General features: G+C 41.0%; 1 protein-coding gene across 1 annotated transcript; it reads right to left on the bottom strand.

Annotated features, from left to right (window-relative positions):
* Positions 1-341: 341 nt before the first annotated feature.
* tbx21 (T-box transcription factor 21) lies at positions 342-22,779 on the bottom strand. Its single transcript, XM_085466851.1, has 6 exons — positions 21,954-22,779; positions 10,369-10,523; positions 7,641-7,762; positions 7,140-7,298; positions 6,449-6,510; positions 342-6,129 (listed from the first exon to the last, which is right to left on the bottom strand). The coding sequence occupies exons 1-6, from the start codon at positions 22,499-22,501 to the stop codon at positions 5,310-5,312; spliced, it is 1,866 nt and encodes a 621-aa protein (XP_085322977.1). The 5' UTR covers positions 22,502-22,779; the 3' UTR covers positions 342-5,309.
* Between the last annotated feature and the right edge of the window lie 169 nt (positions 22,780-22,948).

Raw genomic sequence — 22,948 nt, 5'->3', positions numbered from 1 at the left:
CTGCCCTAACTGAACACTAATGCTACCTCTGACACTGACACCAAGGTCATTAAACAAACAGTTGGAGGGGTGTGAAAGAGATCTTTTTATTTATTGTCATTGGTTTCCTGTGATAAATGATGTTAGCCACTTACTTGTGTTTTTTGAACACGGCATCCTAAAGTCTGCATCTTCTGCACAGCCAAATTTAATTAACGTCTCTTCTTTTGTGAAGTACATAATTCATTATTGTTCTGCATTTAAGGGAAGTTTGTAAATGATAGCGACCAAAAACATTTGTTACACTGTCCCCAAAAAGTTGCTGCATCAGTTGAATAAAAGGACAACATCAACACGGCAGAGACTGTTCATGTATAAGCTTTAATTTTAATTAATTAAAAAACATTTACAATAAACCTATTCGACATTTAATAAATAAGAATTTCCCTAGCAGAAATCTTTCTTCTTATTTCTTCTTGTATTGCAGTTCAAAAGCTCTTAAATAAAGGATGATCGGTTCAGTGCACAGGGGTCACACTCAAAAATTTACATGCTTGTTGCTTGAGTTGTCTGAGCTCCATCCTTCACACCATTGCATTACAGTAACATCTCTGGAAATACAGTTCCCAAACACTAAGAGAAATGTGCTTTCAAGGTGAACGCGGACTGAGGGGAAACAGAAGTATGAGTGGTCCAACACCAGGGGTCAGGGTGAAGCTGGTTGTAATATCTGCAGTATCCAGCAGGGGTCTTTCCTTTGCCACCTGAAAGCATTTCTCTGCTGTTTGATGTGAGATCATACACTCATGTGGTGCAGTAGCATTCAGTGTACTATATTAACAAGAGCTCCATAACTCAAACTGTCAACATAAAACTCTTCTCTCGTTGTTCTCGCCACAACATCCTTAAATCTAAGCTAATTTTTGTTCTATTAATTGCACTTAAAATATGAACTGGCGATTGTACAGCTTTGTTAATGTGAGAGCACCCTTTTTCTGACAGATGTCAACAAAAACATTAAATACTACATCTTTTGGAAATGCTACACAAGCTACTTTTTCTTCAGTTCATACCGATTCAGTTTTTAGCTCTTCGTAACCAGTTTTTTAGTTTTGTTAATGTCCTGGTGAAGGGACGATTTGTTCTTGAACGTTATGTGTTTATTATTGTTTATGAGATCCGGTGGATCCAATAAATTTCAGGGGTCAAAGGCAGGATTTATACAGCAACAGGCCTTTTCACAGTCACACTAGGAAAAGCAAAGGTGCTCCCAGGGACATTAATCACCTTAAAGATCTCATTTTTTACATCCGCACTTATACAGCGACATGTCTCCTGAGAAAGAAAGCCCATATAAAGTCAGGAGTCCAACTCATCTAACTAATAATGATGATTTTACATTTTATTATCAGCTAATTGAACTGTTTCTGCAGACATTTATGTCCCAATACAGTCCACAAGGAAAGCACATTTTGCTGTAAGTTTGCCAAACATGCATATAATCTATATGCATGTTTCAAAGTCTCTTGCAGTGCAATTTTTTCTGTTTTTTGCATCAGTTAAACATGATTTACACAAAACACAGCCTCAGCATCGGCCTCATTTGATTATTTTACAGTCAAGCTTGGCTCGTGTGAAAGAATTGGCCTGGATTTTTGGAAATATAAAACTTGATTAGGGTTAAGCAGCTTCTGCATGTAGTCGGCCTGGTGCTGTCTGAAGGTGAAGAAAATCTGACTAGTAGCTCCTCTAAGCACACTTTTGTATGTTCGTTAACCTTTACAATAACCTTTACAATTCATTTATTAAAATAAATATGTTTTTAACCCCTGGAGGGTCCTAGAAAAATGCATACACTATTGGGCTTAGAGCCACAAATCGACCCAAGACCCTCCAGGGGTTAATTTAGTAGACGAAGCTTAAACATTGTAGCACACATGCCTACATTAGTGCAGTGCATGTGTTTTGGTTTTGAACTTTTATCTAAATCTAACGAAACTGTGCCACTAAGAGCCTTAGTGCCACTCTCTTTGAATAAAAACTAAAAACTATCCAAATAGTCTACAAGGAAAGCATGTTTTGCTGTAGCTTTATTGTTCAGTTCAACAAACTTTTTTTAATGAAATAAATGTTATATTCAGTTCAATAAAACTACATGCATTTTAGAGAGGCTACAGTTAATGGTGCTCTGCTCTGCTTTGTGTAATTTGATGAAAAAATAGACAATTTTGTTTATGAGGTGAGGAAAATGTAGAAAAAAAAGCCAGAATCAAGTCTGAATATTCATTAGACATAAAGGAAGTGACTATCTGTTGGTCTCAGGATGGTAAACCGAGGACTTCATTTTACGTATTTAAAGTCTTTTCAGATTCAGTCACACATATGTAAAGAGACTCAACTTCATCTCTCGATCTGTAGAGACTTGTTTGACACCGAGTGCCTGCCTGTCGCCCGTAGTGTTGTCTGAGGCCATTAGCACACCTAGTGAGGAATGAGGAGCAGACCTCTGATCAGCGCCGACTGGTGCCTCACTCTTCATTTCTGTCACCAGGGTGGGAGCCGGGCCTCTGTCAGCCGGCGTCACCACATGATAGGCCCAAAGACTAGGGGGGAAATTCAGAGTGTCTGTCTGGTCACTTTGTGCTTCCTGTTTATTGTGGTCTGAAGGTGACAGCACCTTGTCTCTTTAAGTACAGGTGCGTGTGGTCATCCTCTATGACCCACTTTAATGGTCTACTCCAATTTATGGCAGCAGATTGAGGAAAACCTGGAGAACTACGGCAAGAATCCCCAGTCTTACTACTGAGGCAACAATACAAATTCTCATTTAGAATTTTGGAGCACACTAAATGTCTGCTGTGTGGTTTAAGTGCTCACGTTTCCCCTCACCTGGTCCTGTTTCATCAATATCAGTGCTGTTATTGATTGTGGGCTGTAGCCATGTGTGGATAGGAGCATTTTGAAGTCAGCTGAAGGAAGCAGGGTGCTCGGCCTTTGTCATATATATTTTTTAATCCAAGCAAAGTAGGGTGCAGCTGGGTTTGTGTAAATCTGCTGCTGAAAAGTTTAGCCTTGCTGAAATCACTCATCAGTGCTTCTAAATCGCCCAAAAGCTAAAACTAAAAAAAAGTGATGTTGATGGAACTGATTAAAACGGAGGGATTTTCCAAACGCTATGACAAACCGTTGCAGCTATGAAACTGCTGCTGAAAACAAACTGATACCGAATAATTTGCTACAAACTTCCCTTAATGCGAACATGTTGCCACTTTTCTTTCATATTATCTATAAAAACAGCAATAATTTTCTGGATTGTGACGCTATGATTGCAGCGAGGGACTTTTCTGACTGATGCAACGTCGACACATTGTGAGGTAAGGACTAGCTTCACGCTTAAAAGCTCTTGGTATGCTTCTTCAGAACAGTCAGATCGCCTTGGAAACTCCCTCCTCCTACATGCCCATCACACATCAGATCGAAGGAGTGCTGTGTCCAGCAATTTCAGTAACTTTCAAAACCAAATCTGATGTTCAGATTCATCACTTCACATAAAAAAATGCCCATTTGTATGGAAGTGAAACTTAAACAATCTTAACAAATGTATTACTTTGAAAGCCTACATGTGCACACCAAGATCTTTATTTCTATATTTAAACAAATACCAAAACTTGGAGCTATTAAATTAACCCAGATCCTCAAAATTATGACACTGTTATATGGAAAACATGGCAATTTGTTTAGTTAAACATAAAGAGTTTAATGCTTATGTACCTTTGAGGTTTTTCCAATATGCAACATAAGCCATAATGGAGTTTCTGGTATCATTTAAACCAAAAACCTTGATGGCACTGTTGTGTTGATTGGTTTCAGGGGAATAATTTGAACCGATTGGAAATACCCTGCAATATGTGTTCCCATGAGCATGCTACGGACAAAATATGGCCCCACTTATTAGAATATTGCTTCACAGTGCATTGAGAGGTCAGTATCTTGCTTTAAGACCTACATGCACACTGCAAACTCAATAGAAATCACAAGCACCATCCCAAATGAACTCATGTGAAAAATTCAGCCAGAGTCAGTACAACACTTTGTAAACCATGCAGATCTCTGCTGCTACATCCTGCGAAACCCTCAAAACAGTGTTTGCATCAGCAGGAATTCCTCAAATTGGAGAATTTTGTTAACTAGGAGTCAGTGTACAGTGAGAAAACAATACAGGACAGAAAACATCTCCATCTTAATTGAGGAATCCAACGACTAGGAAATGAACTGTGGGTAGTGCAGATGCATGAGATGTGACTGACAGATTCAAAAGCACAAACTCTTTTATAATACTCCCCCCAAAATTCAGCTTACTAATGTTTGACAAAGTGAACCACATCCTGGTGGGTTGATCAGTTTTGATTAAAACCTGACTGCGACAGTTACTGAAATTGACGAAGGTGGTTCTGTATTACCTGCGTCTGGGTTTGGACTTAGAGTGGCATACAGGGTTACAGTAAAGTACAAAGAGGTGTCACAATAAATTGAATAACTTTTAACATTAAATATTACTCAAACAGCTTTGCTTTCAAACCAGTAAGATATGTTGGATTGCCTGCAGGCGTGTGGACCTGCGATTTTTGCTGTGGTTGGAAAAATCTCGGCAGATGTAGAGGAACACACAGAAAATGTCGGGCTAATATGTATGAGGAAGGTTCCCCTTCTAGAACACAAGCCTGCTGTCACTTCATGGCCTACAGCGCTTCACTGTGGCCGCTAGGTGGTGTTGCACTAATTAGATAGAGGACACTGTGAAAAGCCATAATTTCTGCTCAGAATCGTCATGGGAAATGAACATGAACATATTGCAAAGATGTGTGAGTGGTTGATGGTGAGAACTGACGTAGATGAGACCAAAGGAGACATGGTGAGAGTGTTTGATGCAGAAAGAACAGACAATTGCTGCAGGCGTCTGTCAGCAAGCAGATATGCACATCTTTTTTTTTTGTTTCGTTGTTTTTTTTACAAATCTCCAGATGTTTCAAAGGCCTAAGCCACAGGTCTTTATGTCTGTTTGGTGTTTATGTCACTTTAGGCCAGCGTTCCAGTCACTTCCACTCTGTTCGACACCAACCTTGACACTAACTTTGAAAGTTCCTGTAGTCGTCTGACACTTTGAGGGGCTGGTCACTGTCCTTCTCTACGTTCTGCAGTTTGTCTGTAGCAAAACCAGAGACTGTTCCAGCCCGTCATCGTTATCCTGGACAGGCAGTAAATGTGTCAATGAGGGCAGTGTGGGAAGGTGTTGGGAGACACTGTGGCAACCATGATAATGTGTGAGGTCTTCAGTGGGTGTAATAACCATAATAGTCTGCATCGCTGTTGCTGTCTTTTTCACAGACCTCTCCACTGCGCGGGGGTGGGGAGTTTTCAGTGCTGGACGTATATGGCGACACCCTCCTCTTCTTGTTTTCACCCACACCTCCCTCAAACAGGCTAGAGTCGCCTGAGTCCGCTGATTTCACAGAAGGTGGTTCGAGCCAAGGCTCCTCTTGCACTACGCCCACAGTGTCTTTGGGCTTGTCCTGCAGCAAGGGCGGCTGAAAAGAGTCCAGGAGTGGAGGAGGGTGCAGCCTGGGGTTCCCAGGGGATGTCGAAGATGAGGAGGAGGAAGAGGAGGATGATATGGGTCTAAACCACCCAAGAGTGGGGCCGGATTTAGTGGGGTGACCGAGGTACTGTGGGGTGGGCCGGCTGGCGCTCCAACCTGCTGAGGCGGCTCCTGATACAGACACGCTTGTAGACGCAAAAGGATGATCTGAATAGTAGCTGAGAGCATGGTGAGCAGATGTCTGCAAGGGGAAGGGCTTGTAGAAACCATTTCCAGAGAAGTCCCCCTCATAGGAGGAAGTGAAGTCAAGCCGATTTGGGGCCACGCCTTGCTGAGGTGACAGGTACCAGCGGCTGTGGGGACCGGGGGTTGCGGATGGGTCTTTGTGCTGCTGGCCCATACCAATGTGCTCGCGACCATAGAAGCGGCTCTGGGGCAGGGGGCTCATGTACTGTTCAGAGAGGTAGCCTTGGGCGTAGCAGCTCCCTGGCAGCAGCTGCTGGCCCTCTGTAGGGGAGGGGGTGAGGCGATCAGAGTCGGGAGGAGCGTACAGCCTAGGCAGGAGGGAGGAGGAGGAGGGGAAGAGAAGCGAGTGTGAGAAGAAGAGGAAAAAAAGAAGGTGTTATTTCCTGCCCAAACCTCAAACAACTATCAAACATCTCACAGCCCCTCACACCCTTTCACTGCAGCATGCTCAGCAGCAGCAAGTAATTGCATCTTTTCCAATATTAAAAGGCTGACACGAGCACTCAGGACATTCAAGTCCCAGCAGTGACCCAGTCTCATTATTAATGCTGAGAGAACGCAGGGTTCACACTGAGAACAGAAGAGGATTTGCTTTTTGTAAATACAGACATTTTTGAAATTACTTACGTGTCATAATTGTCACGGAAACCTTTAGCGAACGGGTTATGGTCTATTTTCAGCTGAGTGATCTGTGTAGGGAATAAGAGGAGGGCAATGAGAGAACGTAGGCAAAGGAAAAAAGAGAAGGAGTGAGTAACCACATTGAAGAAACAAGAGCGCAGAAAGAGAACTAACCGACTAATAATTAATGAGGCTACACTGCAGTTTTATCTCTTATTGGAAAGATTTCATCTTAAAAACCGCAAAGGGGAGGAACACAAATGTAAAATTGGGAGAGTATATCTTGCATGGAGTAACTGTTCCACAGTTTATTTGAACAGCCGTAAAAAATACACCGCACACAAGAGAGATGTGAGCTACGGTGCTCAGGTCAGCCGAGGTGAAGCGACTCTTGAAGGTTGCAGAAATGTAAGTTGGTGTGTCTGCATTTTTGATGCATGCATGCATAAATCAGTAAAACATGTCGCTGACATGAATCATTGATCTCTCAACATCATTAAAGCTGTGCAATCGAAGTTATAAGAGGTGTTTTTGTGGGCCAGTTGTGGAAGGTTGTTGCCAAATACAATACAATAAATATGCAAACATGGTAGAATAGCATGTCAGTGGTCTGCAACACAGGCTGCGGTTCACACCTTAAAACATATTTTTAAAGCATACAAATCTCATCTTCATCTTTGTGTCTGAGGTGACTTACATCTGCATTTTGATAAGCAGTAACAGCGATGAACTGAGTCTCCGGGAAGATGAACGTCTGAGCTTTAGAAGAGAGGAAGGGGTCCTCCGTGCCATCCTCCTTTACCTGCACGATGTGAAGACGAGGCTGGTATTTATGGAGGGACTGGAGAACTATCATCTGGAGAAAGGGAGATGTAATATTATGGTCATTTGGCTGCTAAAGATTAAGAGCAGGAAACAAAGATACCTTTATTTTACCGATAAGCGAGAAAAATAAAGGCAGGAAATGAGCAGGCAGAAATTGAGTGTTTGCAGATGGTTTCCATCGCGACACTCATAATGTGGTTAATGTTTTCATATATCAAGAATACGAAAGGAAATGATTAAAGTAGTGTAAAATATAAGCAGAAGGTGACAGTTATTGCATTCATCGATATGTTTCAGCCACTCACTGACCACGCGAGCGTATTCACAGACAGATTTGTAGATAGAAAGCAAATTAGAGGCAAAAGCACGGTACCTGTGCCACATTGTTGGTGCTTCCCTTGTTGTTGGTGAGCTTGAGCTTGCTAAACGACACCTCTTGTCTCATCCAGTGAGCTCCTGTGTTGGGAGAGTCGGGGTGCATGTACATCCTGTTCCCTGCAATCACCGAAGCACATGGCGAGCAGCGCATGTAGTTATGAATAAGGGCTGCACGCTTTGTTTTATTTATTTATTTTCACAGTTTTGGCTTCAAGCTATCACAAAAACAAGAGAACAGGAATATCGTGCTGCAGCGAGTTTTGCTTTGATTCTCACTTTTTCTCTTCTGCACCATTTCCTTTACAGCTGTGTTTTATTCAGCTGGTTTTTTTTTGTTTTTTTAAAGCTCTCAGTAATGAACAGACTAACTGTGATTAGATTTCTTCCCATAACTCAGCAGCTTTTCCATGAATCCTCCACCTGTTAACCCAGACGGTCAATGCGCTGAGACCAAGCAGTTTCAAAATGTAACCTGCCACTAACACTATGACTAAAACAGGTGCATCATGACACGCTTCATTTCTGTAGCGTCGAATTTGGTAAATTTTGAAATGAGACTTTTTAGGACAGTTTCAGTAATATCAGTGTTTTCTGAGTCATTTTTAAAATGCTGCTATTCACTTTCTGTTTTGCTGATTAGGCAGAGGGAAACAACATTTTGCTGGAGCCCCTCAGGTGTAAATTTACAAAAAACAACTTTGGCTTAAGGACTTAAAATCTTCTCTGATCTAAAGTCAATTTTATAGAGATTTACATGAATTCAAGTTGAATTTGATGCGATTAAAAATTATATTTTCTGCAAATCATCAGCAAGCACTATAAAATATTTATGGCACAAAAGTTAATGGATATTAATAATAAGTTACTGTCTGTAGGCCACTTCAGTTGAATACAAGGGAAGATGAAAAACGTCTTAAAACGCCACTTTTCCATCAGGTATTTCCCCTGCAAACTGGGATGGCTCTGTTTTCCTTCCTTTAATATTTTAATATATTCCTAGAGCAGCCAAGATTTCTCACAACATTACCACAACGACCTGCTAACCTTATTTTTGCACACCACATAAGGGTAATATTAAATCTAATTGAGTGAAGTTGTTTCACCACAAATTCCACAACTGTAGCACATCAGCAGTCACCTTTCCACAACACCTGGCATATGTGTGACAGCACCTTGCAGTTTCTCTCATTTATATATTTGTGGTTTGTCTATCATCAATCACACATAAAATGAAATCTCGGTTAACTTGCTATTGTTATGCTTAGTTTTTTCTTTTTTTTTCTGAAGTGTGAACAGGAGGAAATACTGAATGAAAGGTTGTGGAGAGAACAGGGCGTAGAAATGTAAATGTAACGTGTTAAATAATTACTTCTATGCTTGATGTTGAACACGTCTTTACAAGAAAAGACGAGAGAAGTGGCTGAAATGAACTCTGATGTATAACGAGATACTTGGGGAGAAGCACGATTGGAGGTACATCTGGTGAGTAATTCAGACACTCTTGGATGCCACGGAAGATCAAAGCGGGACCCGGAGAGCTTTGATAGGTGCTGGAGAAACTGTGAGTGCAATTGTTAGTCATATTCAAAGTGATCAAATTACTGGACATGTTTTTAGTGGGTTTAAAGAGGGGTTAAAGATGGCATAATATTCCTAAAGATTTTATTGTCGTACTTTGTAGATGGAGGCTGACTAAAAAAAATACTCCAAATTTCCAAAGTACAAATTTTCCGCGTCTTAAAAATGTTTGAGTGTATTTTTCTGGTAAGTAAATTGGTTTTTAGGATTCGTCTCGGCTCAACAAAAATGCATTCCTGTTTAAGTCAGTTATTATAGCTCCTTAAACCAAGGAACATCAGGCAATCTTTGAAAAAATTGCAAAACATGTTGTGAAGCTGCTGACTGAAAACCTCTCAGACCAAGTGTGCATCTTAATGCACGTTTTGGTTTCCCTACTGTATGCATCTAGGTTTGCTACAATACTGCTAAATAAACCACTTCCTCAGGCTCTTCCAGGCAGCACACTGAGTGAAGTCTCCTGCTTGACTGACCCAAGTTTATTTTCGATGGCGGGTTTAAATCATAAACTTCGCATTAGAATCTAGTGTAGGAAGCCCCAGGAAGATTGTGGGTTTGAGCTGTTTACCGGCTACTGGTGGTAAATGCACGATGAGAAGAAAATAGCTATTTTCAATGAGTAGTAGACATTTTTTTTTCACAGGTGGAAGAGCTGTTCTTACGTATTAGGAGTACTAGTAAAACTCGTGAATCCAAAATTGCAATATTTGTCGTCCAGAATAGCCGGTTTCATTATATTACATGCATTTATGTATGTATCAGTGCAAATGCTAATCCAGCTACGTTCCTTTGATATAATGCAACAGTTTATTTTAAGGTTTTAACTATAGTGGAGTTAATATAAAGCATTTTAAGTGAAATCGGTCAAGTAAAGTACAATTACTTTGGTGGTGTACGTCATCCCTTTTATATCCTTTTGCATTTTTACATCTGCTATATATAAAAGTTATAATCTTAGTCGCTTATCGTTTTTATCAGTGTGTTCAAAGTCTTTTTCAATAGACGCTGCAGCACTCTTTTTTTCTTCTTTTTTTAGTATTTGTGAATGTAAATGTAGTTGTTTGATCAGCGTACCAAATCTTGGTTTCTAACAGTCATAAAGGCAGCCCCAGGGTTTTACATTCTGTGCTATAGTTTCAGTGTACCTGGCATGTTCCCTTCTGCCTTCCCACACTGGACCCACTTGCCGCCCTGGTATCTCCAGTGGTGCTGATCAGCTAGAACGACGTCCACATAGACGTTATAGTGGGCAGTAGGATCCAGAACACTGATATTGAAGCTCAGAAAGGGGAACATCCTCCTGGAGAGACATAAGAGAAATTTATTTGTTAAAAAAACAACCCAAAAACGTTGTTTATACCTTTGTTCACATATTGTAGAGGTTTATGGATCAACTACGCCCACGTCCAAGGTGCACAGAGAAGCAGATAAAATCTCGAGAGGTTATGACTTTTTTTGTTATCACGATTATTCTGATGACAGTTACAAAATGCATCAAAGTGCTGACAGATCTCAATGTTAAACACATCTATCTATAATTGAAAATGTCTATCCAGCAAACATATCTGTCTTCAAAGTTAACAGAAAACAGCCATGTGAGGCTGCTGCCCCTGAGTTTTTAAAATAATGTGCATGTGAGTAGCGACTGAAACCCATATTACACTTTATCCATATTAGCCCTGCACATGGTTAGTGTGTTGAAAAAACAGGAGATGAGTTTTTATTCCGTATAAAAGGTTTATGTTATATTTCCAAATATTAAAACTTAGACTCCAGTAACTTGGATCACTATTCAAAATCAGCTTTATTGGTGTAGACCATTAGTTCATCCTCTGTCTAAAACAAGCCACTTTGGCTCCTCTTGCTTTAAGTCAGCTTTCTTCTCACAAACCGGAGATTTGAACAGCAGGTGGACATACAGAGCTGAGAGTGGAAAGTAGACCCTGATGTCTGTTGATTACATGCATATACACTGACATCATTGCATGAAACTTTATGTAACAGAATAATAATGGATTGGATTTATATAGCGCTTTTCAAGGCACCCAAAGCGCTTTACAATGCCACTATTCATTCACTCTCACATTCATACACTGGTGGAGGCAAGCTACAGTTGTAGCCACAGCTGCCCTGGGGCAGACTGACAGAAGCGAGGCTGCCATATCGCGCCATCGGCCCCTCTGGCCAAGACCAGTAGGCAAGTAGGGTAAAGTGTCTTGCCCAGGGACACAACGACCAGGACAGAGAGCCCTGGGATCGAACCGGCGACCTTCCGGTTACAGATGCGATTCCCAACCCCCTGAGCCACGGTACAAACAGTACAAAATAAGTTCAGCTGTCAGAAACAACTGACATTTCTCTCTTTTGAATCACACAGCCTCTAAAAATTATGGATTCCATTAAAATAATCTGTTGTTGAAAACTGAACTATTGTAAATTTTCTCAACAGTGCATGTACGTAAGCTGTTGAGATGATTCATGTTTGGCCTTTCAAACTGTAATCCTCGGTTTCCTAAGCAGCTAAAGGAGTCATGAGAGGTGGAGAGGACAGCTGACACTTGAGCTCAATATTTAATGCTGCTTTTAATAAAAGATGCCCCAGAAGATGCTCTTGATTGCTGGAGCTTTGCATGTTCAACTCGTTTTGATCACTTCAGTGAGACGAGGTAACTGGGACGACCCGGGAACGGAGAGGGAGAAGCTGGGTTAAATTAAAATTAAAGAGACACACACAAACATATAAGAAATGGACTCTGAACACACAACGGCAGATAAACCCTGCTGACATTCACGTGTGCGCCAAATATCCGGAGTGCATGTCGACGCGAAACACTTACTGTAGTGATTCAGAATTACTAACCCTACTGAGTTGTAGTTCACACTTTACATTATAGCGCAACATGTAACACACAAATGTTAGTCATTCTCTGGGGGAAATCCACTTAAGGGAAATTAGTTGGACAATCATGTCCTTTAATATTCATTTTCCCAAATGACTGATAGGTGAGAAAAAGTTTGATGGAGATTTAATCGACAAGGCTTTTATTAAACTGATTTTTTCCCCCACCTAGTTTCATATTATTTCCTGGTTAAGTTAGACATCAACACGGCTTCGTGAGCTTTAGGAAAAGACCCCTTTCACAGCCACGTTAGAGGCCTGTCCTCTGCTTTGTGGCTTGTAATAATAGTTTACTTGATGAGGTGCTAAAGGTAGACTATAGATAGCAAAGATGTGCTGCTTGCAATGTTTTTGTGAGCAAATGTTCTCAAGCAGAAAAAGTATTTCCTTGAGATTTAACTGAGAATGCCCTTTAATATTATGAGACTGAAGAAATGCTCAAACTAAATGGTGATATTAGCTGTACGCGGCAAGCATCTGAAATGACTCATGTAGGTGTTTCTAAAATGCCATCTAGCAAATGACTGACTGACGTCATATTAGCGTGCAAACTCAGAAGAGGTGGCATGAAAACTTTAAAGAAGCCTGGAGTTTGAATCTCATCTCGATTTACTAATTACTATTACGGATTTATTTGGTTAGGTTTAGGAAAAGCTTGTGGTTTGGGTTAACATGAAAATAAAGATGTGAATAACAGTTTGCAAAAACCTAATCTTTCTTAGAGGAAGACAGTCTAGCGATATGTAAATTTTAGGAAAGATGGCATTAACACATTGCAGAACTCCGTAGGATGTGGCCACTCGTGACCTTGAGCTTCTCTATAAAACCAAATCATTACTGAGAAATTTCAGACTGAACCACAGAGTCCTTCAAGAGACTGAAATTGACGTTTCTGGAGATATAATGACTAAAAATTTGCCTCACAACTCACCTTCCCCTAAAGATCACTGCATGCAAAAAATGATCTCATTTGTTTTATCATTACAGAAACTCAGTGATTTAAAGGAAGACCTGAGCTTTTCCTGATAATGCCACCAAATCTCATGTTCATTCATTTCTGTCTCTTTATTGCCATGGCATGCTTATAAATACCCCTGCGATGAACTCTGGGTCCATATGAGGTCACCAGAGTGTAGCTGGTGTAAATAAAGGCATTGTGTTTGACACCAGCTAAAAGCTCCTCAGGCTATGGAGCATTTGTAATGACTGACATTCAGCTCCCGCTGCCCACCCCTGCCATTTAGATTTGTTCGGTATTAAAAGTGCACAAGTGGTTTTAAACCTACAAATGTAAATAGAATAAAAACATGCCTTTGTCTATTTTTCTTCAAATAATAGATTTGGCTAAAAAAGAGCTGAAAGTGTGTAAAAGTATAGATGGTTATAATGAGTTCTATGAAAAGCATGTCGTAGTCACTTTAAGAGGGCAAAGTGCGCACAAAAACAGAAAAAATAGCTCTTCGAGAAACACCCTTTACTTTCTTGTCTAAAACATTTTGATGTGGGTGGAAAAGATAGATAAGGTCTCATGTCTATTTGATCACCGCACACTGCGCAAACTGCGCGCACACACACACACACACACGTTAGAAATGAAAGTTAGACATATAGCCTAAATATAATTCAGTCAGTTAAAGTTTGTGCCGAGAACATGATACTACATGTTGGCAGCATCGTTTTGGTAAACTACAAAACCTGTTATCTCTTCTCGATCGAAACTGACCTCATCTAAAATCAGCTGGGTGATTTAGGGGTGCAAAAACAAGACAGGTGTGTAACGAGACAATGAGTAAGAGGCTACTGTTAGCGACGGCCCGAGGGCCCGTCCGTGCTGATGAGGATTTCATGTGTGTAGCCTGAATCTGCGTACATCGTTTGTACGGGAAATTAAGAGATGCATAAAGTTACTTTTACATTTGTCACATGGTATTACGATGGGGCACTTTACTTTGTGTTTAAACTGTATAATATACAAAATGAGCAACAGTGCTAGAAATAACTGTAAATAACTAAAAGCTGTGATACTGTGGTTCACTAAGCATAACTGACAGCTGAGCATAATCGTTAAGAATAAATCGATTATTCAAAACTTTTAAAAAATTATTCAGCCAGTTTTGAATAATCGATTCACTCTTAATGATTGTTACAATTATGCTTAGTGAACCACAGTATGACATCCATTTATCCCAACTACTGACTTACTGTTCTAACCAGTAGTTCACTGCTGTTAGGAAATAGCCCAATCTATTAATAAAAAATAGACAGTTCTATCTACCAGTATTTACACGGTGCATATATTATGTTTAAAATAAGAGCAAGTGTGTGAGACCAAAAAGATCCATATTATTTGTGGTAAAAAAAAAAGTGACTTTCTTTCTGCAGACTTTTATTAATAACTTTATCGAGCTTTATTTTAAGTGTTTATCATTTTTAATCTGTTTTCCATACCGTTACTGAACATTTGTAGCTGTTAGCCATATTCTTATCTAGCGGTATCAACTATTTGTTAAATTTCTTGTTACAATGAATTAAATTACTTTAATTAAACTGTAATTTCTACTGTTTCTTTTCAGATTAGTGTGGTTCAGATTTCCAATTACCCCCCTGGCAATTGCAGAAGCACCCCCTGGGCTACTCGAGCTCCCGGTTTAGGTTCACTGGCTTATGGGAATGCTCTGCAGAGAGAAAGCACAGATGCTGTGATGTTTCACATTATGCATTTATTGCTCATTAGACCTCTCAAAAGGCTGAGCTGCAACATACAGCCACTGGCTGTGGGCACAGCTGCAGCTCCAAATCAGCTTTGGCAGTGGTCAATGAGCAAACTGGTACACCAGCTCCTCTGGTTATCTTTCTGACTGTAAGGCTACAGACTTGCAACTGAGCAGCCACAGCTGAGGGTATGCAGACTGGCTGTGGCCACAGCCAACGGCAGTGTGTGTATCATAATACAGCTCAGCATTTCTTTATGAATCAGAGGAAACGCAAAAGTTATTTTCGGGTAGTGCAAAAGAAGTCTTGAATAAATTCCTGATGTGACCCTTAGGGGGCTCTGTACTGCTCACATATGTACCCATATTGTTTAATAACAATGCTGAAGGGTTAAAATTACTACAAAAATCGTGGTAATTCGCATTTGCATTGATTTGTAGACTAAAGGTACTTTACTTTAAATTTGGATATATAAATGCAAGCTTTGTGTCCAGTTTTCAAAAACACATCTCTATTGATTATAAAAAGAACGGCAAAAGCTGGACTTTTCCTTAATTCATGTAAAGAAAAAGTTCAGATGATCAAATGTTTTCCAGTTTGTCTCTTTGACTGCTGGCTCTTTAAGACAGCAGCACATACACACGCCCTCCTTGCTCACTAGTAAGACAAAACCCTACGCTGAACCGTCCCAGTTGGGGTTTTCTGGCTACAAGGCAAGTCCAGTTTAACAATCAATCATAGTTCTCGGTGAAACACAATCGTGGCAGCAGCTCTTTAGTGGCTCGCAAAGAACAGGTGAAAGGGCTCTTCTTCCGCAGCAGTATTTAATACAAGCGAAAACAGAAACTTGGCTGTTGAGCTCATGAATGGATTGATCCACCTACACTGAGTGAGAGTAATCTAGAAAGAAGTAGAATTGTTATAATTTTTTTTTTACCCCATTCATATTATCAGTTTACTTATAGTAGAGCCTTTTATAGGAAATCAGAACTTGAGAAGGGGAGAAACCAAAGAAAACACAACACAGAGGGGTATTTGCATGTGTGGGAGGCTCTTTGTGTTCAAAGTTCACTCAGAGACGCTGAAAAGCACTACATACATACATGATAGTGTGCAGTTATTTTCAGTGTGGTGGCGTTGTGGTAATTAAGGGCATGGTAGCTGTCATGTCTAGAGTGTCACACAAACATGATTTTACTTTTACATGGCAGATACAGTCACAAGGAAAGCACCTCTGTCTGTTGCAGTTTGGAAAATGATGATACACAGACACATGAAGTCGCTTTAACACAATAGGAAATCACAATTTCAGTTACCCAGCTACCAGACAGGCTAACTAATAAACCTGCCAGCGTGCCACTGAATTATAGAAACAGTAACGGCAAATGTCTATTTCTGAGCACGCCGTGTACGAACATGAAGAGTCATAACTGTAGTCGTTTTTAAGGCAAAATACCATAGAAGAAGATGAGTGTGGTGAACCAGTCACTAATATAGAGACAGTGACATTTAAAAGAAAAAAAAAAATCAAAATAAACTGTGTGGATGTTGGAGAGCGAGGAATGGGAGGGCACGGGAGGGGAAACTGTGGGGGGGGAGATGGAGGTTGGAGAAAGGGAAAAGGAAAGAGCAGAGGGTGGAGTGAAGAGAGGGAAGGAGGGAGAGGAGAGGAGAGGTGGGGTGGGGAAGGGTGGGGGTTTTGTCCTGGGGATGCGAGGCAGAAGCTTGAGCGGAGAAGAGGAACTGGGTATTCACCAGGGAGAAGACTTTTCCACATGAGCGCACCCGCTGATTCATCTGGACAGGAGTTCAGGTCCAGTTTTTGTCACCGCGCGTACGCTTGATCATCTGTGACGAAAACATGCCAGTCTACAGCTGCTGCCGGACACAAGGACTCTTTAGCACATGGACACCCTTGTTTGTGTATTGACTTATGGCAGAGGAATTCAGCCACTATAAGTGCTGAAATGTCCATTTTGGGGGGTAGTAGTCAGGGGTAGTCACCTGATACTGTGGACTTCATGCTTCAGACCTCATAAAGGATAATGCTACTGTTAATCTGGATTTTTATCATAAACAAAGCCTTCGGACAGACTAAAAGCAGTTGTAGTTTAGTCTGCTTTCCAACACATCCAGCTTCTTGTCTATCAAACACGACACAAGGCCATTAGTTTCTACAGTGAGGAATTAGGAACAAATTTCAGGAGCACATTAATTCCCATTTGTTGGGGTTGGTGTACTGGTGTGTGCTTGTTTATGCTTGGGCCTCGCTAATGTTTCTTTCAGTAGCTTTTGGACAATCAAACAGTCTGGTAAAGATCCTATCAGCCACAACATTATAACCACACACTGTACAGAGAAGATAAATGTAGACACGCCCTAGCACATCCAGCTTTATCATCTATTTCACTCTAAAAGGGGCCACACTTTAAAAAAGAACATAACACTGCATTAGCGATTAAAAGTGATAAAATTAAAGGAACATTTTCGCTGAGGTCAGAGGTCAAATGAGTAGTAAAGTCATTTTTTAAAAGACCTCGGTATGAACGAACTGAGTAGCCCCCTGTTGGCCATTACAAGAAATGCAAGTTTACCGTGTTTTGACATTAGCTTAACTTCTCAGATCCAGAATGTATAATTAAAAACACATGTTTGGAGATCAGTCGATGCTCCGGGTTCGGTGTTGTCTTCCTCGTGCCATTCCTGAGGAGTTTTTGGATTATCCTGCAGAGGGAGGCTGCAGCCATCAGGGAGCATCTGCGATAACGTTTAGGTGTGCGGTATGTGTCATTATGCCAAGTAGCAAAGTAGCATCGCGATGAATAGTGATACTGACTTCACCTATCAGTGGTTGTAATGTTGTGGCTGATCAATGTATATATTAGTATTTATCAGTATACAGTCCATTTATAACAGTGGAATCAAATCATTGTTAACAATGAACTTGCCAGCAATAGAAAACAAATAGGGAAGTAGATACAATTTATATTTCTTTATCTAATTAGTTCCACAACCAGTCAGCAGCCTATCTTCATGTTCAATTAGTAACAGTATTTTTTAATCAAACTTTTTGGGAACCAAATATAGAGCTATAAAGTTAAAAAAAATATGTCAAGTGTGTCAGTAATAAGCCTAAGGCTCCAAATGCAGTGGACATTACTCACTTTGAAGAGGAGCTTAATTACACGGTATGAGGAAGTACTTGTATAGCTGTCTAAAATATTGGCACTAGATGTTTCTGCGAAAAGCTACATAGGCACACATAAACAGCTGAACAGGAAGTGACAGGTCATACTGTCAAAACCTTGAAATAGTCCCACTTCTGCTTTCAGAGAGAGAGAGAGAGAGAATGCGAGCAAAAACGAATACATACGACTTCCAAACATTCACCAAAAAGGCAGCTCGCGATGCAATTCTTAAATATGTTTTTCTGATATGTTAATTTCAGCATTAACTTCTTTAAATTTCTAGAGCAAGCTGCCCTTCTAAAGACACCCACTCTTATTTCCTTGGTGATGTGAAGTGATAATTTCCACAACATGAGAAGCCTACTTTGGAAATAAAGCTGGTTATTACCTAAATCATTTGATGAATTCATAGAAAAACAGCATTTTCACCAATGGGCTGCAGTATATTAGAAGAATAAAAACCACATTTCATTTTCATTGTGTGTTAATAAAAAAGCACCAGAACGGTTTATTAAGAACAGATACAGGAACCTAAAACTCATCATACGCGGCGATTACCGTTTCTGAGCGCTCATTCTACTCAAAACACAGCAGCACCATCTATTCTTGGGAACAAAATAAATCAAAGGATTGTTTCCTCTCAAAAAACTACAGGATGTCAGACTGATACAGTTTACAGTTTGCAGTCAGTGGAGCAGAGAGGGCAGATGAGCATGATTCCTCCGAGTCTGAACTTTAGTTTTACATTATTTCCCTAAAAGGTGTTTTTACGCTGAGAACTTAGTCAGTACTTTCTCCTTCCTAGAACACACACTGCATGGCCGAGCAAGACTTTCTTTGTAAGTTATGTGCTGTAATTAAAGCGAATTATTTCCTCTTTGAAAACTACCAGAGGATCGTTCAATTAGAGGCACATTTCGAGGTGATTTCCTACAAATTCAAACGCGGCCTAACCCTTTTAACAAAAAATGAAGCTGCTTTCTACTGCAGTTTCCCAAAAAAAGTCCCCACGAATGCATGTACTTCTTGGAAACAGCTGCAGGGAAAAGTTTGCCTTTTTGACTCATATCTGCACCAAGAGTACCACAGGTGTAGGATCCCTGGTCAAACAAATGAATAAGGAAGAAAGCTTCACTTTCTCTTTTCAAATTTAGTCATTTGATTTCTTTTAAATCACAAAATATCCCCTTTTTCCCATTTTCTACCACAATTTGTTCGACCCCTTGGATCATCGCGGTAACACGGTTGCGCTGACACAAACTTCGTCTTAGCCGAGGACAGCCTGTGCCATGGTATCAGCTAGTGAGGTGAATCTGAATTTAGCTCATGAGAAGTGCAGATGAATTCGCCCCCACCCTTCGCTACAGGCCGAGAAAATGTGTCTAGATTTCAAAGCCCAGGTGTGCTACATGAGCTTCTGAGAGATCTGTCAGGCTGTACACCCACCGTCTAGTGGAGGCTGAAGAAAGCAGAAAAAAAAGAGAACCTAGTCTTTTACTTCCTGAACATCAAAGGTGCCTCACCTCCTCAGTGTGGCCATCTAAAGCTTCAGTAATGTTTGACCCTTCACTTCATTTCTCTAGAGTTTCTTTCACCCTTTCGCCTACTGATACCGAGGTTTTGATTAACATTGCAGACCCCCGGACTCCTCTCTTAAAATCACACCAAAATTATTGTGGAAGCCTGAAACCAAGATGAAAATTTTAAGAAGGATATTGCCTCTGATATTGAAAGTTTTTTCTTCTTTTTTAGTGTTTCTCTGCTCACCTTCTTCAAAATCTTGTAGGATTTTTTCTTTTTTTATGTTACGAAAAAGTGTGAGTGTCAGAAACAGGGGTAAAGATAAAAGACAGAACATTTTCATCGCCAGGATTTCACATTTTCACAATATGAGGTTTGTGGTTTTTGCACAACAAGAAAATTTGCTTTTTGTCACATGTGGAAGGATAACACCTCTGCACTCACCGACCCTATTATTATTGCGGGTAGTCTTTGACTTTTTCTTTGCTCTGAGGGAAGCTGAAATTAGCTGGAGCAAAATAAAAGTGTACTGCATGCATTTTAATTACGTGACCTGATATATGATGCTACTTACCACAGTGAGTTTGTCTACAGAGGAAACTGCCAGGAATTGCTACGTCAAATAATAGAAGATGCACGCACACACACACACACACACACTCGCACACACACACACACACACACACACACGCACACACACGCACACACACTTGGATAAAAACGTAATAAAATACTACATTTTTAACACTAAAATCCCCAAATCATTGGCTAATTCTGCAAAACCTGTGCACACCATAAAATGAATTACAAGGCATTGAAGGGAATTTCTAAAACGATCCATTTGTGAACCATGTGAACAGTTAAATGTGCAATTTGTGATCAGGTTTAGCAGATAAAAGGCAAGAAAGTATATCAAAAGTCTATCTAAAAGGAGCATTTCTTACCCCCAAAACCGTAAGTGTACTGCACTCAGAATAACTTTCAGTAGTAAACCAGAAGGCAAAGAAGCCATGCAGGTCAAAGGGGAATATTTTGCAAGAACATAAGCTGCACCTACCAAACTGAAATTCATCTGTTTCAAAAAACCACAAAACGCCACATGCAACAACAACAACACCACACACACAACCTTAGATATATAGATTAAAATGGCTTGAGTAAACTTTGTGAATTTTTACTCAAGCCATTTTAATACAAAAATTTTGAGTTTCAGCCGACAAACCGAGTGAAGCCACTGGAAATATCAGTGTCATATTATGTGACAGCGCAATTGTTTCCCGTGCACAGATCCGAGCCATGAGAAACCTATGGCCTGAAACCTTGTGTCAAACACAAGTGTCGCATATTAGTGAATTAATCCTCATCGACGTGACTGCATCTTAATGCTCGGTGACCTATCAAGAGAGGCCCGGCAGCGCCGTCTCTTCCCCTCTCAGGCCATGAGCTGTGTGCGCTGCAGAGAGCTGCCTGCGCGAGCCCACATGTTTTTTTAATCACAATTTCGATATCGTCATTTTTTTAAAGCTTCCCACTTAAGAGTATCGCTATGAGGGTTGTTTTTGACTCTTGTTTTAGATTTCTTCCTCGCTGTCTGCACGAACAAGAATTTGATTAGCTCCCAAATTGAGTTTTGTAACGTCGATTATTGCCAATGACGGATGGTCAAAAAGATGACGTAACTTTTTTTTTTTTTTTTTTTTAAAGATTACCGCTTTCTCTGATGGTTCGAAAAACTGTAAAATTTCCTTTTTGGCAGCTGAAGAGGTGCTGATATAAAGTGAAGGCACCCAAGAGACTTTATAGGTCAAAGAACAGCTCAGCCTGCAGCTGAGACTCCACTTTGCAGTTTGTTTGCCTCTTCAACAACTTTTTAATTCGGCTGTAATTCCTTGCATAGTAACAAACCTTTGAGATGCCTCTCAGTAAAATGACATAGTGGCCTTCTGTGCGTACCCTAATAAATTTCAAATTTAAAACTCAATTCTTTAGAAACTGTCGTACTTTCACATCCTTTAAGTAGGCAACAGCTCGGATGAGGCAAATTTTGCGCAAAACTTTGCACCTTTCGATCATTATCCCAGAAAAACTCCCAACAACCACGTCACCTGAGCAGAGACGTGTTGGTGATGCCTGCACAGTCTGCAGAGCTGGAAGACGACCGCCATTCAACTCTCGGAAACAGAAAAATAAAACTGGTTTTAGACGTGAATTGAAGTGCGCTCTTGTGGCGTAGCGGAGGCTGCTCATGGTAAAGATAAGACAGGTGAGTGAGTAAATTAGAAAGTGTAAAAACCAAAGGGCAGCGGTGTGAAATTCACGCTTTCTATGACCCCCTCTTTGCTCCATTAAATGTGCTAATCGACAGCGGAGGAAACAATGTGTAGTTTTTCTGTTTTTCTGTGAGACTCACCTCCCCTGCTTGGTGATTATCATCTCGGTTTGGAACTTGTGGAACTTGGCCCACAGCGGGTAGTTATTGAGCAGAGCCTGAGTCTTCCCGCACACCTGTAGCCCAGGTAAAGGGTAGAGAGGCTGCCGCTGGAACCCGTGCTGAAAGCTCGCTGGGTAATTCTCCGGAGAAGGGGAGTACACGTCTTTACCGCCCGTGGGAAACCCGTCTCCTGCCGTCGGGATGTAAGCCTGCCCGGCTCCGCTTCTCGGCGGAGAGCGCACGCTGCCGTACGGGCAGCTGCTGAGGGTCTGTGCGTAAAACCTGCCGGGTTGCGCTCCGTATCCTCCTACCGCCTGGTCCGAGTGGTAGGGCAGCGGCAGCGCGTCCTGCCCGCTCTGAACAGAGTCCGAGTAGTAAAACCTCGCGTCCTGAATCCCCATTTTGAACTCGGCTAGATCCTTGCCGCCGCGGTGGAAGTGACTGCTGATGTCGGCGTTCTTTCCGAAAGTTTGCGTTTCAGTCCCATTCAACATGCTGAGGTAGAGGTTGCCACCTATGCCGCCCATTTGCAGCCCCGCTCCCAGGCTGTGTCAAATGTCATAAGTTTGCGCTCCGTTTGAGTAAAAACATGTACGATGATAATCATAAAAACCAAGACCAAAAAACAACAAAGTCACTTGCCCTCACCTACGACTCAAAACGCACCGACATGAATTTTTAACTCGGTGTCTCCGCCGCTCAGAGGTTCAGATATAAAAACATCCCTCACGCCTCATTAGTCTGTTCATCGATAAACTTTTATTATTGCCAGAGTTGGTGTTTGTCTTTTTTGACGTGTGGAGTCGCTAGCAGTAACTCAAACACATGCTCGCTTTTCTAACCTATGATATATACATTTTGTAGGTGGTCATATTTTGGAGGTGTGTCAGAGGCAGGGGAGGGCGCGATAGGCTCCAGATATGAAAGAGAACATCCCCTCAGTAGAGACACGAGATTACACCCACACACACAGA

This window comes from Copadichromis virginalis, linkage group LG8 (genome assembly GCF_057382275.1).
Source record: "Copadichromis virginalis isolate Kocher_CV1m ecotype Utaka linkage group LG8, C_Virginalis_male_GT1.1, whole genome shotgun sequence".
NCBI classification, from domain to species: domain Eukaryota; kingdom Metazoa; phylum Chordata; class Actinopteri; order Cichliformes; family Cichlidae; genus Copadichromis; species Copadichromis virginalis.
This window is presented reverse-complemented; position numbering and strand designations above follow the sequence as displayed.